Source organism: Halichoerus grypus, chromosome 11 (assembly GCF_964656455.1).
Source record: "Halichoerus grypus chromosome 11, mHalGry1.hap1.1, whole genome shotgun sequence".
Taxonomy (NCBI): domain Eukaryota; kingdom Metazoa; phylum Chordata; class Mammalia; order Carnivora; family Phocidae; genus Halichoerus; species Halichoerus grypus.
The window spans coordinates 9,479,358-9,496,503 of NC_135722.1; the positions used below are offsets into that span (position 1 = coordinate 9,479,358).

General features: G+C 54.4%; 2 protein-coding genes across 4 annotated transcripts; one reads left to right on the plus strand and one right to left on the minus strand.

The window, feature by feature from the left end:
• Window positions 1-1,333: 1,333 nt before the first annotated feature.
• FTH1 (ferritin heavy chain 1) lies at window positions 1,334-4,085 on the plus strand. Of its 2 annotated transcripts, none has more exons than XM_078057906.1 (4): window positions 1,334-1,669; window positions 3,062-3,232; window positions 3,536-3,661; window positions 3,760-4,085. In XM_078057906.1, exons 1-4 carry the CDS (start codon window positions 1,556-1,558, stop codon window positions 3,922-3,924), a joined length of 576 nt encoding a protein of 191 aa, XP_077914032.1. In that variant the 5' UTR covers window positions 1,334-1,555; the 3' UTR covers window positions 3,925-4,085. The 2 variants fall into 2 exon arrangements, with proteins under 2 accessions (XP_077914032.1, XP_035978151.1); XM_036122258.2 differs by having other exon boundaries at window positions 1,335-1,669; window positions 3,086-3,232.
• A 164-nt stretch (window positions 4,086-4,249) lies between these two features.
• Window positions 4,250-15,897, minus strand: BEST1 (bestrophin 1). Of its 2 annotated transcripts, none has more exons than XM_036122253.2 (11): window positions 15,773-15,897; window positions 14,566-14,753; window positions 13,226-13,320; window positions 12,511-12,744; window positions 11,710-11,864; window positions 11,244-11,321; window positions 10,527-10,679; window positions 8,579-8,659; window positions 8,129-8,280; window positions 5,604-6,227; window positions 4,250-4,577 (listed from the first exon to the last, which is right to left on the minus strand). In XM_036122253.2, exons 2-11 carry the CDS (start codon window positions 14,715-14,717, stop codon window positions 4,559-4,561), a joined length of 1,743 nt encoding a protein of 580 aa, XP_035978146.2. In that variant the 5' UTR covers window positions 14,718-14,753; window positions 15,773-15,897; the 3' UTR covers window positions 4,250-4,558. The 2 variants fall into 2 exon arrangements, with proteins under 2 accessions (XP_035978146.2, XP_077914031.1); XM_078057905.1 differs by having other exon boundaries at window positions 15,709-15,817.
• Window positions 15,898-17,146: the final 1,249 nt, after the last annotated feature.

The window sequence follows — 17,146 nt, forward strand, 5'->3', positions numbered from 1 at the left end:
CTTAATTTTTTGTAGCTCTTGCCCCACTAAAATTTTTTTTTCCTGAAAGTAACACGTTCATTTTGAAATGAATAAAGACCCAAGAAAGAGAAATCACCGTAATTCCATCAGCAACGTATTTTAATATTTTAGTAGTGTTCCTTCCTTTTGTAAGGTTGGGAAGTCCAGCTTCCAGTTTCATGTTTGTGAGCACCCCGAAAAGGGTCCTGGACAGGTCGAAGGACATGGTTAAGAAGAGTGAGCCTCGAAGCCAGCCGACTGGGGGACTGGAAGAAAGGAGCCCGAACCTAGCTCCAATTCCGCCACCCTCAAATTCACACCCACTCCGTGCCTGGGACGCAGCTGCAAGCCACACTCAGTGGCCCTGCCCCCCCAGGGTTTCTTGCACCCGTGACGCCTGTGGCACATTCAGCCCCATCAACTTCTCTCCAAGGGTAACCCCAGGAGGTGGCTCCTCAAGCTTGAGTCTCCCGTTACTGGGGCCGGTAAAAGAGGCCATTTCAAAATGGCCTCATGGCTTCGTCTCCAGATCCAAGTGGCTTCTCCTTTCTTTTCTAACCCCCGTTCTCCCGATTTTCTCAGAAGCCCAGGTGGCTCACCCCCAAGACTCCCTCCGGGAAGGCGCTCTCCGTGTCTCTCGGGAAACACGGCCCGCCCAGCCTTTGTTGTATAAGCTGCACAAGGAGCCATATTTGCTCTCAGCCAAAGGCGGACGGGGTCGCCAGAGTCGGAGGGGCGGGGGACAACGGGGACCGGGGGGGGGACAACGGGGACCGGGGGGGGGCACTGCGCCCGCGTTTTGCTCCTAGCTAGACCCTGAGGAAGAGAAAGTGAACCCTTTTCCAGCTCCACCTCTGACTCACACGACCTCCTAGGGCCCAGGTTTCCACGTAACAATTTGCGGGACGAGGAAATCACCTCGGGGGGGGTAACTGCTGCCCTACCGCTCGGAGTGTTAACATGCCCTTGGCCAAGAGTCTCGCGGAGCCCCCCGCCCCCCCCCCCGGGGGCTCAGACTCGCCCCGACGCCCCCGGGGCCAGGGGCGCTTTCCGTCGGTTCCGAGACCCAGGGCGCCCTGGGCGCAGGGCTCGGGGCTGGACTTTGCGCCCGTCCCCGCGTCTTCCCTACGGCCCCACCTCCAGGGCGCGCAAGGACGCCCACCGGGCCCCACGCGCTGCGGGACACGCGCTGCCTCCCCCGGCGGCGCCGCCCCTCCCCCACTGCCCCCGAGGCGGGGGCCGCGCGCCCACCGGAAGAGGCGGGGCTCGGCACGGCGGGCAGGCGGCTTGATTGGTCGGAGGGAGCCTGACGCCCGATCCCGCTATAAGTACGGGGTCGCAGCCGTCTGCGCCACAGTCTCCGTCGAGAGTCGCCGCGGTTTCCTGCTTCAACAGTGCTTGGACGGAACCCGGCGCTCGTCCCCCACCCCGGCCGGCCGTTCAGAGCCAGCCCTTCGCCATCTCCTCATAGCGCCCTCGGACCGCTCCAAGGCCCCCGCCGCCGCTCCAGCGCCGCGCAGCCGCCGCTCGCCGCCGCCTCTTCTCAGCCGCCGCCATGACGACCGCGTCCCCCTCGCAGGTGCGCCAGAACTACCACCAGGACTCGGAGGCCGCCATCAACCGCCAGATCAACCTGGAGCTCTACGCCTCCTACGTCTACCTGTCCATGGTGAGCGCGGGCCCGCGGGCGGGGGCGGCCTCCCGGGGCGGCGGGGCGGGCGGGGGTGTGGCTAAGGCGCGGGCTCTCCCGCCTCCGCGCGTCCTGCTGGAAGATGGACGCCGCTCGAGGTCTCCCAGGGCTTGCGCAGAAATTCTGGCCAGCTCGCCCTTTCCCACTGTCCTCTGGGAAGGTTCCCTCTTAGGCAAGGGCCGCCTCTGCGCACCGCTCTATATTTAAAGAGAGCGTAGTTTCTTGGAATCCCCGAGTTGGAGCGGTTGCAACCTGTACAGTCCCGCAATTAGGAAAGTGGGTTTTTGCGTTTCCATCCCTTCCTCTGCATCAATCACGTGATCCTGGGGCCCTCCGTTTGCTTGGGTAACGGGGGCGAAGTGGTCCAGCCCCCGTCCCCCACCGCCGCCCCGGGTAATGGCGGAGCCTGCTGGGAAATGGTATCGAATAGCAACTGGGGTGGTGGGGGGAGCTGGTGCTAAGTGGCTTATCTCCCACGGGCCGACCACTCTCCGAGCAGCCATCGCCACCCCTCTGTTGCTTATCTCTGAGTTCCACTTGAATTGAAGCATGGAAATCTCCCGTTCTGCGGACACAGTTGTCTTAGTCGTCCGTTCTTTTGCCTCCGGCACTTCTTTATCCTTTTTGTGCCTGAGAGCTGTGGCCCGCTAATTGAACGCTTGGCTTTTGGATAAACTACACCAACGGTTACTGGGCAAAGAATTTTTCCATGCACTGATCGATGGAATCCGTTTTCCAAAATCCTATTTTTAGGCGGTGTGGTGGGAGTTTTACTTAGAATTGTCTTACGACTGTGCAAATTATCCAAGAATAGACCAGTTACAGATGGATTTGAAAACAGGCCTGGATTTCCCCGACTGCCATTCTATTTCAGGAACACCTGAATACATACAGCAAGTGCCTAAAACTGAATCAGATTTTTTGCCTTCTGCTGGCAATTTCTTTATACTAGCATTGCCGACATTTGTCACCTTGCCTAATGGGTTAATTTTACAAATTAAAGCTGTAAACTGGCAAGCTCATGTTTTAACATGGGTGAATCAGGCAGTAGGGAGAGAAGGCACTATTTGTACAGGGTAAATACTCCCACATCCTCTCCAAACGAATTTGACAACTGGCTGGAAGAACTTGGCGCTAATACAGAGCCTTAAGAAATTCCATGCTGGGGGCAGTTCCCTATGATAGTTCTAAAAAGGTTCCTTGTAGTAAACTTAAGAGTTGTTCCAAGGACCAAGTCTTGTTTTTGTGTTTTAGAGTACAGACTAATTAGTGTTGTGTTCAGTCCAGGAACACAGCCTGCCCCCCGTCTGGTCTCCTTCAGCACAGACCCCTTCAGAAAGAAAGGCTAGGTGGCAGAGTGCCTTTTAACAGAACATGTTCATGTTCCTCTTTCAGTCTTACTACTTTGACCGCGATGATGTGGCTTTGAAGAACTTTGCCAAATATTTTCTTCACCAATCTCATGAGGAGAGGGAGCATGCTGAGAAACTGATGAAGCTGCAGAACCAACGAGGTGGCCGAATCTTCCTTCAGGATATCAAGGTGAACAAAAGAACCTAGAAATCCCCTGCTTCATGATCTAGCAGTCCTCAGGTGTCAGAAACCACTCCAACTAGCAGTTGCCCTTCTAAAATGAGGGTACTTTTGGCTTCTATGCTTTTTTAGGCCTACCATCTCAGCTAAAAGAGGCGAACGGTAATGGGCAAGGATGTTAAATTTGAAACCTTTGGAGAAACTTGGATGTCCCTTTTGCCAAAGTGCAGTGGTTACATGTTAGGTGCTTGCTAACTGGTGGATTAATTGGTAGAGGCTGCAGAGGCATTGATGTGACCTCTTCTCATTCAGAAACCAGACCGTGATGATTGGGAGAACGGGCTGAATGCAATGGAGTGTGCATTACACTTGGAGAAGAGCGTGAATCAGTCACTACTGGAACTGCACAAACTGGCCACTGATAAAAGTGACCCCCATGTAAGTATTGGCAACCTGGGAGCGAATGGAGGAAGTCATTTGCCTCTTAGGGGCTGGGAAAACTTACCATTAACGTTCTTCCCCATTCTGTTTTCTAGTTGTGTGACTTCATTGAGACTCATTACCTGAATGAGCAGGTGAAATCCATCAAAGAATTGGGTGACCACGTTACCAACCTGCGCAAGATGGGGGCTCCCGAATCTGGCATGGCAGAGTATCTCTTTGACAAGCACACCTTGGGAAACAGTGATAGTGAGAGCTAAGCCTTAGGCTGTCTTCCCATAGCCACAAGGGTGACTTCCCTCGTCACCAAGGCAGTGCATGCATGTTGGGGTTACCTTTACCTTTTCTATAAGTTGTACCAAAACATCTACTTAACTTCTTTCATTTGTACCATTCTTCAAATAAAGTAATTTGGTACCCAGCTGTTGTCTTTTGAGTTTGTGGGATGGGCTAGAAATGTATCTAGGTCATCTTTGCAATCTGTTCAAGTGCTATAGTTGAACCACAGTAATCAAAATGAAATGCCTAGGAGGATTTGTATTTATTAAAAAGTCCTTAGTTTGGAAAAGATATCAAGGCTGGGTGTGTTGAATTCAGACAGGACCTAAGGACTCCTGATTCTGAACTGGATGTTTTGAATTACATGTTTCGAATTACATGTTTCCAGTGGTTCATTCCAGCTTCTCATATAATTTTTATGTACAAAAGGCATTAAAGGCTTAAGTAGTCCTGAAACCATGGATCTTCTTACCCAATAAGCTAACCATTTAAAGCTGTCCTACGAACACATTCTTCAGTGTGGACAGCTGCATGACAGACTGGATCAGTGTCCTGCTGGTGTACATGCAGGTAGGACCAGGCCGGTGAAGTGTTTCCCCCGCCTTGGGAAACAGGCTAAGAATGTGCTTCATCCCTAGAGAGAATTGGAGAAAGTTTTCAATGTGAGTATGGAAGATAATCTTCATTTCAATACTAAAATAGTTGGGAGTTAGGGCAAAGGTTAGGACCCCTAAAATCAGTGAGTGGTGTCAGGAGGCTGAAGAGCCATCTCCCCTTGCTAACAACTACATTAATGTCCTTTCCGGGACAAACTGCAGTGATTTGTAGAAGTTTCTGTCTAGATCTAAGACAAAACTTTTTTTGACCACAGAAGGAACTGAGAATCTAGAAAACAGGAAGTTCTAGTTGAGTTCTCACATGATGGGGGCGAGGCGGGGTGAGGGGGGTGAGGTAGGGTTGATTTAACTGGGTGAAATCCAGAATGTAGGGAAATGGTTTTGTGACCCCTGTGGATTGACCCCAAGGAGGCATGAAGAGCACATTTATGTTAAGTCTTTGATGAGTACCCCAAAGCAGTGAGATACCCCAAGGGACCTGGATGCCCTCACCTTAACCATCTGCCAGTTCCCAGGAGTCTAACGCTTTCCAGAAGTACTTCAGGATTGCTGAGAAGTTATGGGGGAGTGTTCATACGCTCTCTCTGAGCTTTGCCTGGGCAGTGAGTGGAGTTCTTGGGGTACAGCCCAGAGCCCCTAGCTCTGCCTCATGGTTTTGCATCTGCTACTCAAAGTGAGCTGGGTCCAGGAATAACATGACCACTTAAAAGTGTGGCGGTTCCTGTCAGTGCAACCTCACCTTCCTTCACCTGGGACCCAGGGAGCTCTTCCTAGTGATGATGTCAGGCTCCGGTGAAATGGAGCGTGCATTACACTTGGAAAAGAGCGTGAATCAGTGGGCCCTTGCTGAGGTGGCCAGGTGTGTGCCCCAAGCCAGTGCTGGATGGAAGTCCAGCATGCTCTGGCAGTGATGGGACCATAGGAAAATGGGCTCCCAGGAAGGTGGAAGAAGGGTAGAATCACAGCAAGGGAAGGTGGTGGTATTTCCCACCCATATGGGAGGGGGGCAGGTGAAGTGACCCTGGTTAAGGTAGAAGACAGACCTGTTTTCCAAGGCCCAATAGGGATCCTCGTGACCTTTGAGTACAGTGTGTAGGTTAATTGACTGGTCCAAATGTGGTTCTCCAAGGTGATGTTCAGGGGTCTCTGACGTGCCCGTCAGGTTAAACTCAACAGTTTTCCTCTTCGTGTGACCCGATTCTGGGTCCTCTACTGAGGACCCGATACTATCTGAGAGCAATTCAAAACTGGTCTTTGTCCCTGGAGTCACAGGCTGTAGGCTTTGGTCTTTGACAGCGCCATCTATGCCCGAGACTCTGCGAAGGCTTGAGGGTGCTGACTGTCCAGGTGGGAAGATCATAGGTGTGTGGCTGAGGGGTGTCTGTGGGGCACTGTGGTAGCCTGACCTCCCGTACAGTGCAGCAGTCTCGAAAGCATCCTCCTCCTTAATCTTCCAGGCCTTGCTGTCTTCTTGGTCCCTAGAGTTCTGCCTGGCACCCCCAAGTTTCATGGGCTGGCCCTCATGGAGAAGGCCTTCTTTCTTGGACCACAGTAGTTTGGTCTTTGAGTTTGTCCTGGGGGGATGGTGGTCATGGGACTGTAGCCCTAGGAAGCGGCCAATGATGCCAGTGTGAGTGCCCTCCTCCTCCATGTCTTCCTTATGCATACTGGAAAGAAGCATGAGACTCAGGGTTAAATAGGGGACAAAAGACCAAAGCCGGACTTGACTTTTACCCCCTCTTTTCCCTCCTTTTGGCCCAAAGCCAAGGGGACACAGTGTTCCTCACAATGCCTGGACTCACCTCTCTCCCGACCCATCCTGTACTGCACTGTCCTCTTACTCCTTCCCAGCCCAGCTCACCTCACTGTTCTGTGGCTCTCTCTTGCCCACGTTCACTAAACTCCGTAGCCTGGCGCATCTTCTCCTTAACATCCCTCCCTCCAAGCGACCTGAACTACTGGTCCCCGTGTGTGGTGGGTCAGATGAGGCCCAGGAGTGACTCTGGGTAGGCCAGGGGTTTGTGGTTCCAGCTGGGGAGCAGCATCCACAAAGAAGTGTGGCTTCCTGGGAGCCCAAAGCCTTTACTCGGCAGGAGAAAGCCCATTAGCCCAGAATGTGGCCTGTCCTTGCCTGTGTCCACATTCTCCCCATGCTTCGAGGCCCAGCTCCGGGTCCAGCTGGAGGCCACCTCCCAGGCCAGAGGTGGTCTCTGTTCTATGTTCTGGCTCTTTCCCAGGCATCTAGTACCTTGTACCTTGTGTCAGAGTTTGGGCCTTGGGTTTGAGCCCCCTCACTAAATTGTTCCTTAGAGACAAGGTCTATGTATTAGTATCCTCTGTTCCCACCCAACCCTCAGCTGCTAGAGCACAGACCATAAGGAATTCAAAAGCAACTTCAGGGGCACCTGGGTGGCTCAGTCGGTTAAGCATCTGCCTTCGGCTCAGGTCATGATCCCGGGGTCCTGAGATCGAGCCCCGCACATCAGGGTCCCTGCTCAGCGAGGAGTCTGCTTTTCCCTCTGCCTCCCTTCCCCACCCCTTGTGCTCTCCCCCTTCGTTCACTCTCTCTCTCTCTCTCTCTCAAATAAATAAAAATCTTTTGAAAATAAACAAAAGCAACTTCCAGAAATGTTTCTGACCTAAGCAAGCTTCCATCCTTCATTTGATCACTTTTTTGAACCTTCCTCACACCCACTAGGGACTCTAGCTAATTCAAATTATGGCTTAGTAGGGTATTTCATTTTTGAAAGAAAACTGCTTAATTCTGTGGAAGAAAACCTGAATGGTATGGACCCTGACACACACAGGACTCTCCAAAGTCCCCTCCACCGCCCTACAGGGGAGCAAGGGCTCTCTGGGATGGCCCTTCAGGCCACTGTGGCCCAGCTCCAGCTCACAAGGGAATCAGACCAAATCAGGGAAACGGGACCCATGTGCAGGAAAGTTTGGCCTCTGTGGGTGACCTGAGGTCTGTACTCTAGCCGAGAATCTACCCAGAAGGTACCTGTGATGAATCATCCTCTTGCTGGCACATGCTTGCCCCGCCCCTATCCCAGGGACCCCCGCCCCCGTTTCACTCTCCATCTAAACACCCTGGTCTATCAGAAAATGTAGTTCTGGACCAGGCTCTGACATTCCAACCGCATCACTGATCACTGTCAGCCCTTGAGTAAGTCCCTTCTTTCTCTGGGCCTCAGTTTCCAACTCTGGACATGGGGGGCTTTGGCTGGAGGTACCTAAAAGCCCTTATAGCTTTAGGAGTTACTAAGCAATACAAGGTAAGGATTAAGGGTGTGGAGGTAGAAGTAGACATGCCTGGTCCACATGCGCTGCTTGCTAACTATGTGACCCTGGGCTGGGCAACCTATTTAACCTCTCTGAACTTGGACTTAATCATCTGAAAACTGGAGATACCAAACCAGGGTTATTGGGAAGAAAAAGTTTATATAAAGAGCTTAGTGGAGTTCCTAGCACCTAGCATGCATCCAATATTTATTAACTAGTGCTTTTCCAAGTTCTTGTGCGTGGGCTTTTCTACCCACCAAAGTGGTTCCCTGGCACTGCTCACCTGATGTTGAAGGTGGAGCCTAAAAAGGAGGCTCGACGAGACTGGGCGGAAGCAGCTGTGTAGGGGGGTTGTGGTTCTGGCTCATTCCAGTACATATCCCGCTCCATCGGGGGCAGGTCCTGGTGCATCTCGTCCACAGCCAACAGGGACACCTGGTTGCCAGGTACAGAAGGACAAGTCCAACAGAAAGGACAGCCCAAGCGGGACCGTGATCTTGCTAGATGACCTGGAAAGGTCACTTCCCTCTCTCTGGGCCTTGGTTTCCCTACTTGTGAAACGGAGAGACTGATGCCTATCTGCAACCTCAAAAGTTGGGGTGAGAATCCCGTGAGTGAATGGTTGGCTGGGAGGTGGGGGGGGGCAACTCACTGTGGGGTCTCCCTACAGAACTGTGGGGTCCCCTCCTTGGGTCCAGTTCAGGGAAGGTCCACAGGACAGGCTCCCAAATACCTGCAAGCTCCTGTCGACAATCCAGTTGGTCTCAAAGTCATCATCATCCTCTCCAAACGGGTTGATGAGTTGCTCTGCCACCTTGGGGAGAGGTGAGGCTCTGAAGTCCTCAGGTAGACTCCCTGCAGCCTTGCTCCCTGCCCTTGAACTTTGGCTCCTGCTCTTTCCATGCCCCAAGATGCCCCTCCTGCCTGACCACCATCTCCAAAGCCAGTATGTAAGGGCTCCAGCCACCCACACTCATAGGCACCCGCACACAGTCCCCTTCCCTTCAGGACACTGAGCCCAAGCTCCTCTCCTGAGCCTGTTGCTCCCTGAACATCCAGAGCTGTCCTTGAGCCTGTCACTCACACAGTCACCACTAGTCCCTCCCCTCACTGTATCTTCCCTGGAGTTCCATAATTCTTTTTTTTTTTTTTTAAGATTTTATTTATTTATTTGACAGAGAGAGACACAGCGAGAGAGGGAACACAAGCAGGGGGAGTGGGAGAGGGAGAAGCAGGCTTCCCGCGGAGCAGGGAGCCCGATGCAGGGCTCGATCCCAGGACCCTGGGACCATGACCTAAGCTGAGGCAGATGCTTAACCATCTGAGCCACCCAGGCGCCCCTGGAGTTCCATAATTCTATGCATTCATTCATTTACTCATTCAAGTCTTCAAACACTAATTTATATATTCATGATTTTCAATGCAAGAGAGATAGATGTTGGAGGCTGTGCTCAATTAAAGGGTGGCCCAGGCAGGCCGAGTCCTGGCACTAACCTTGGAAGTCCCCTGACAAATCTCCACAGTGGTGAGGGGCTGCACTAAGGGTTGGAGAGACATCCTATAAGCCACTAGGGAATTGCGAGGAGAAAAATGGTGTGATCTGGTTTGAGCTGTAGAAACCGAAGATGACTGCAGGGATGAGGGTGCAGATAAGGAGGGAGTATCAGGGCGCCTGGGTGGCTCAGATGGTTAAGCGTCTGCCTTCGGCTCAGGTCATGATCCCAGGGTCCTGGGATCGAGTCCCACATCTGGCTCCCTGCTCAGCAGAGAGCCTGCTTCTCCCTCTCCCTCTGCACCTCCCCCTGCTCATGCTCTCTCTCTCTCTCTCTCTGTCTCCCTCTGTCTCAAATGAATAAAAAAAAAAAAAAAAAATCTTTAAAAAAAAGGAGGGAGTATCTGTGTGTGTGTGTGTGTGTGTGTGTTTCACACACATGTGAAACATGGATGAGAGGGAGGGAGGGGGCAACCTACCATCACCACCACTTACCAAAAAATAAAGGAAAAAAGGAAGAGACAGAGAGTGGCTGAGAAACAGAGGAAAGATAAAGAGATGGAGAGAAAACTGTGTTGTTTAGAACTCCTGTTAGGAAGAGCCCTGGATGTAGTGGGAGGAATACTTAGAAAAGACACTTGGGGTGGGGATGGGGGCCCCCCACCCCAGCCTGCATCACAGATGGATATCTTGAGTAAGGAGAGGTGGTGCTAATCTGCCTTGAAAGGGTGGGGGCTGGAGTAGTTAGCATTAGGACTTTTGTTTTAAGCAGAGGGGACAAATTTGGGACCAGAGCCTAATCGCTGGGGACAGTGAGGAGTTGCCTCACCAACAGGGCCTGACACTGCTATTCTTACTCCATGCATTTCCCTTGTTCTGGACAAACATTTGGGGAACATTCCCTTGAGGGCGCACAGCAAATGGTTTGACAACTGCACTTTCCCTGTATCCGTCTGGCCTGCTAAGTGCTTCACCTCGGGTGAAGCACGGGGATCAGACACTGTCCTCCGGTGGGTCCCACTCCTCTCTGGGTCTGTTTCTTCATATGTAAAGACACGGGGAAGGAGCAGACCAGAGGGTCGTAGTGCGGGCCCAGCACCCGACGTTCCACATTTGAGACTCTCCTTTCCTGGCCGGCCATGACCCTTCTAGCCACGACCACAGCCGGTCTTGCCGCAGAAAATCTCACCTTCAGCCAGCCGGCGTAGAAGAAGAACTGCAGGAATGTGAAGACAGGTACAACGAGGTCCAGCTCGTGGCCAGGGTAGGCTTTGGCTGGGTTCAGGAACTGCCGCCCAATCAGGCAAGCCAGGAAGAAGCTGTACACAGCCACGGTCACCACCTGGGAGGGAAAGGAGGGTGGCGGCAGAAATGGGCTGGCTGGGGACCTAGGGTCAGGAAGCTCCCCAGGCTGGGAGGACGAGGCCTTGCTCTGATTCGCACAGTCCTATGACTTTGGGTCTCCGCGATCTCTTTAAAATGGGGATATTCGGGGCGCCTGGGTGGCTCAGATGGTTAAGCGTCTGCTCAGGTCATGATCTCAGGGTCCTGGGATTGAGTCCCACATCGGGCTCCTTGCTTAGCAAGGAGCCTGCTTCTCCCTCTGCCTGCCACTCCCCCTGCTTGTCCTCTCCCTCTCTCTCTCTCTCTTTGGCAAATAAATAAAATCTTTTAAAAATAAATAAATAAATAAATAAAATGGGGATATTCACATTCCCTCCACTGAACCAGGCAGAAGCCTGGACTCTTTAAACTTGTCACTAGAGAGAATCTGCAAAGTCCAGACCTAACTCCCAGGGTGAGCCTCTAAGCCCCTAAGTGAGCCCTTCCCACTGCAGGCTGTTTCCTGAGTCCTCCCAGTCCCCCCCGTTTTCTCAAGGGGCCGCTTCCCTGGCCTGGTCCTCACCTGCGTGTACACCAGCGGGATACTGATCCAGTCGTAGGCAAACAGGTGTCCACACTGAGTACGCAAGATGTTCATCTCCTGGGGAGCAGAAGGGAGGGTTGGCTTTCTGACCACCATCTGCTCTCCCAGGCTCAACCTCAGCACTTCCCCAGGTATCAGGGTCTGGCGCTCACGGTCCAGCCCTGGCTGTGTGGTCAGGGGCAGCTCACTTAACCTCTCTGCGCCTCAGCCTCCTCATCTATCAAAAAGGAGGAGCCAGGATCTCAGAGGCTCCCTTTAGAGAGGAAATGTGAGGGGAATTTGGGGGAGGGGCCACCGTGGGTTGTGGAATCCTGTTGGGTCAAAATCCTACAATCCCAAGGCAGGTTCTAGGAAGAGCCTCAAGCCTTGTCTTTGTAGGAAACTGTTCCACGTGGGCCACAACCGTCCCCACTCTGCATCAGCCCCATCTGTGTAGTGAGCTCACGTCTAGCAGGCTCTGGAGCAGGACAGGATCCCGGATTCGACCTCCAATCCACGCCTTCATTGACAGGTTGGCAAACCACACCCAGGGCACCCAGAACGTGTTGTGAGGCAAGCTCAACTTTTCCAAGTGCTTGCGTTCCGCCGGGGTCATAAAGCCTGCGGGGTGGAGTGAAGAAGGCAGTGGGTGGGGGACCCCGCAGAACGGATGGCTGGCAGGGGTGGCCAGGCCTTGCCGAAGCCCAGGATTTAGGCCCAAGTTCACCGGGACCACGGAGCTCCTTTGCCATCCTCTTTCAACAGATAATTACTGAGTGCCCACTACGTGCTGTTCTGGCCTGAGCACGTGAGAAGGGTCTGTCTTACTAATCAGGACCAGGGCAGGAAAGGTCAGAGACGGAGGTCACAGAAATGCAGACTGAAAACTGTAGAACTGGACGGGAAAGGGCAGAGGGAGGCCGATCGGTACTTTCTCACCAGTTCCCAAGGCCCCGCCCCCGGCCCTCCGTCCCCACTCTTCCCTCATCCCTCAAGGATCCGGCTACATCCAGGATCCAAACCCCTATGCTCCCGCGCGGTTCCGGGCCTCGCTCCCACCCATCTTCAGGCCCCCGACTCCGCCCCGCCCAATTCGACGAGGTCTCGACCCCACCCCGCTCCTGGCCCCACCCCATCTTCAGCCTGGAGGCCTCTGGCTCCACCCATCTGCTCCGGCCCCGCCCGGGCCCGCTCCTGGTCCCCGCTCCTGGTCCCCGCTCCTGGCCCCGCCCCGGGCCCCGCCCCGGGCCCCGCCGGCCCCGCCCACCTGCTTTCACCAGGTGCTGGGAGCTGGGAAAGCGCTTGTAGACCGCGGCGCTGACGCTGCGCAGGATGAGCACGTTGCCCAGGTTGGCGTAGCGGATGAGCGTGCGCCGCAGCAGCCGGCCTTGCTCGTCCTTGCCCTCCACCAAGCCCGACACCAGGTTCATAAGGCGGTCGGGCCACGGCAGGTTCTCGTACTGGTTCCACCAGCGGGTCACGACCAGCGTCACGTAGAAGCCTGGGCAGGAGAGGCGGGGCGGGGAGGGGGGGCGAGGGCCCAGGCTGCGGCCAGAGCCAAGCGAGGGCGGTGCCTCGGTTTCTCCATCTTTCTGATGGGGAGCAGACCCAGCCCCGACCCTCCTGGAAGGCGCTGAGTAGGGGAAGACCATCAGAGCCCCGCATGAAGGCGCAAGAGCCTGAGTTCTCTCTCCTGGGGGCCCCCTGCCTATCCCAGGAATCTGCCAGACCCCTCCCCTCCTGCTCAGAGGCTCCAGGGACTCTGTCAGCGCTGCCCTCAGAAGCTGGGGTCTTGAGTGCTAACCTCAGGACGTCCTTCCTAATGTCTAAGTTCAGTCCGTCTGGCTGCAGTCTCCCCATTTCCCTGAACTGCCGAGAGGCACGGACACGCCGCTGGCCTTCCCCAGCTAGTTCCTCGTAGTCCACCTGTGTGGAGCCTGGAGCAGCCACCGGGATCCCGACACGCCGAAAGGGGAGCTCACCCAGCACGAAGGAAATGGGGATGAGCTGGATGTAGCTGTCGCAATACAGAGTCAGTTTCTCAAACATCACCTGCTGTTCCTCCGTGAGGGCCATCCTGGGGGGCGGGGGGTGGGGGGGATGTGTAGACACTGGGAGGACATGGCTGAGATCGGTACTGACTCCAGCCAGGCCTAGGGTAGGAGTGTGGCTGCCTCTTTGCTACCCCACCACTTCCCTGTCCCTTTCACTGGCCCTGCCTGGGGCCTCTCCTCTGGCCTGAGCCAGGTCCCACTCCTTCTCTGGCAACCCCAAACCCCAAGGGGGCATCTGCTCCATGGCTGTAAGAGGCCCCTCAGGAGGTTTTCTGTGAGGTATAGGAGGAAGGTCCTGCCCAAGGAGTTACTTTTAGGTACCACTGACTCTTTTAAAGAATCCAAAGGACAATTTGAAAGCAGGTTCAAGGAGTGTTTGATCTTTAAAAAAAACATGTGGTGGGGAGAGATGAATAGGTGAGCACAGAGGGTTCTCAGGGCAGTGAAACTACTCTGTATGATACTAGAATGGTAGATAATGCCATTTGTCCAAACCCATAGAATGTACAACATCAAGAGTGGACCCTAGTGTAAACTGTGGGCTTTGGGGGATAATGGTGTGTCCATGTGGGTTCATCTATTATGACAAATGTGCCACTTGGCTGTGGCATATTGGGAGTGGGGGCGGCTGTTTGTGTTCGAGGGGGTATACGGACACTCTCTACCTTCTGCTCAATTTTACTATCAACTTAAAACTCTAAAAAATAAAGTCTAATTTTTTTTTAAGTATATTGGTGCCCAAGTAACAACCAAAGAAAACCAATGTGCTTTACTCTTGGTATTGTAATTACGAATTCAAGAATTTTCTGTATTTAATAGTTTTTCAATCCATTTCAGTCATTAATGCTTTTTCCATTCAAAATGCTTTCATATATTCTGTGATTATATCTCTCCTATATTTTATTTAAGTAAACATTTTTATTGGGGGGAAAATACGGTCTGCACCTGTGAGCTTGTGCGGGACTCAGGAAAACAGGCTGGCAGAGTGGGACCAGGTGAGGCTTGGATTCCAGAGGCCTCTCCCTGGGTTGGAGGAAAGACACTCCCAGCCTGCAGGCTGCCTCCTTTTACCTCCTCCCCAGCCCCCAACCTCCAGCCCCCCCTCCCCCCCCCCCCCCCCCCCCGCCGCCTCCGCCCCCAGGGCTTGGCCGGGAGCTCAGGTCAGCCTCAGCCGGCTCTGGTACGTCGGCCCCCTGCGTGGCTGGCTAGTTGTTCCAAGCCGCAGCTGTACCCCTCCCAGGCCCCGGCCCCAGCCTTTCCCCCTGCACCTGTAAATGAATCGGATGGTGTAGTAGCTGAGCAGGAAGATGAGGAACTCGCCGTAGAGCAGCTTATAGATGCTGCCTCGCCAGCACAGCAGCAGGCGAGAGAAGGAGCCTAAGCGGGCATTCGCCACCTGGCTTGAGTAGGTGACGGTCATGGCCGGGCACTGGACTGCAGCGAGTGGGCTTGGGTCCTAGTAGACAGACAGGGAGAGACACTCACGGGGGGCTTGTTCGGGGCTTGTGTGGGCCCCAGGAGTGATCTTAGCCGGGACCCTTCCCTGCTCTGGGCCTCAGCTTTCCTGTCTGGACCCTGGGAGGGGGATGAGGTGGCCTCAAGGGCCCTTTCGGCTCTTCCTGCCTGTGGGACATGGGAAGCCTGGGAAGTGAGCCCAGAGCTACCCACAGCCGTGAACAGGGAAGACAGACAGGTCTGCGCCCCGAAGTTGTATGACAAAGGCAACGACGAGCAATAGCGAAGTGCACATGCTGGGCGTGGTCCCCTGAGCCAGACAGCGTTCTGAGCCCATCTTCTTCATTAGCTCCCCAAGCACCCACGACCACCTTGGAGCAAGATTGGTAAGGGGCCTGGTCAGTCTTGTCCACTGCCTTGTCTCCAGTGCCCAGAACAGAGCCTGGCTGGTAGAGATGCTCAAATAATGTTTACTGAACAGGGACCCCAGGGCCTTTCCACTTGCTAATCCTTCTGCCTGGAGGATGCTCTTTCTCATCTAATGCATGGCTCATTCCCACGTCGGGCTATCTGCCCAGAAAGGGTGTTCCCAACTACTGTCCCTGCAGACAGCATCCCAGTGCCACTGGTACTCTCTGTCCCCTCATCTTGTCGATTTCTGTCCACAGCGTGTATCTTGTTCTGCTTGAAATTCTATTTTGCAGGACGTCTGCTGGCTTACTGACCATTCCCTCCCGCGAATGGAAGCTTCTGCTGTGCTCGCCTAGGAGGTGCTCCGTCAGAACTTCTTGGCGCGATGACTGACACCCGCCCTCTCCCTGCTTGCTCGGATGGGGCTGCAGTAGCTGCTTTGTGGCCCGTGCACACCAAGCTCATTCCCACCTCAGAGACTTTGCACAGGTGCCCCCCCACCCCCCCGCGCACACATGCTGCCCGTGGGTGTACATCCCACGCACCAATGCAGGGACCGCCGTCCACCCCGTAGGCCCTCAAAGCCTCGGCAGGCTGACCCCTACTCACAAGAGGGGCTCCGGTCTTCTCAGGCAATCCCACAACAGTTCTGGCCACTGCACCAGTGGGACTCTTGGGGGTCCTGTGGCCAGTGCCCGCACTTAGCGCATGCGTGTGTTAAGCGGTCACTTGACTCCCTCAGCCAGGGCCTCCACAAAGGAGCCTTGTTTGGGCCCCTCTCATAATCTGCACCTAAGCAGCGGCCGGCACCGCCTGGCCAGGGCCCCTCTAATTCCTGCCGGTGCTGGGCGGGGAGGGGGGGTGGCTGAGCTGAGGGCTAGAATTTGGGGCAGCTCCCCTCCACCATGGGCCCAACCCTGCCATTTTCTCTGGGCCCTCAAATACGGAGATCGAAGGATCTGTGTGTTTTTTCTTTTCTTTTTTAAAGGCCACATATTGTATGATGCCTTTTTTTTTTTTTTTTTAGATTTTATTTATTTATTTGACAGAGAGACACAGCCAGAGAGGGAACACAAGCAGGGGGAGTGGGAGAGGGAGAAGCAGGCCTCCCGCAGAGCAGGGATCCCGATGCGGGGCTCCATCCCAGGACCCTGGGATCATGACCTGAGCTGAAGGCAGATGCTTAACGACTGAGCCACCCAGGCGCCCCTCGAAGGGTCTGTTTCTGACCACTGAGGTCTTGCGGGGAGAGCTGTGGGGAGTGGAGCCAGGCCCTGGTCTGGAGCTACATAGTGGGAGCCGCCGGCCGGCCTGATGGGGCTTTGGCAGCTCTGGGGGCACTGGAAAGAACACTGGACCACAGTCAGAAGCCCTGGCTTCTAGTCCTGGCTCTGCCACCGGTGTGCGGTGACCCTAGTGGGCCTCTGCTCCTTCCTAGGCCTCAGTGTCCCTATCCAAAAAGGATGGTCCTGCTTTAGACCTCATCACCTTTCTCAGGGCGACAGCGGGCTGCCCCTGCTGGTGAGGAGCCCTGATTGGCTGGTGGTGACATCATAGGTCATTCAGGCTGTGATTGGCTGGCAGAATCCAGTTAGTAGGTTGGTTCACAGCTATGGAAGAAGGGGGTGGGGTGCGGGGGTAGGAGGCTGCTTTGTGGGGGCTGGGCCTGGTGCGGGATGACACAGCAGCCCTGGTGTTTATGCTGCTGGCTTCCAGCCAGCCCATGCAAAATGGGAGTATGTACCCAGGTCCCCAAGGGCAGCCGGTTAATAGCTCAGCACTTGGTTCCAAACATTTTAATCCGTCAATCTATACACGAGGGCCCTCCTAAGCCACTGGAAGTGATGGGTGTCCAGCACGGGCTCCTCTTGTGAAAACTTGAAGCAGCAGTGGTTCTTGGTCTTCAGTGAGTGGCCATGAGAATGGTCTGGAATATATAGGAAACGTGCAGCTTGTCAGGATCTTTCTCCAGAGTCTGATTCT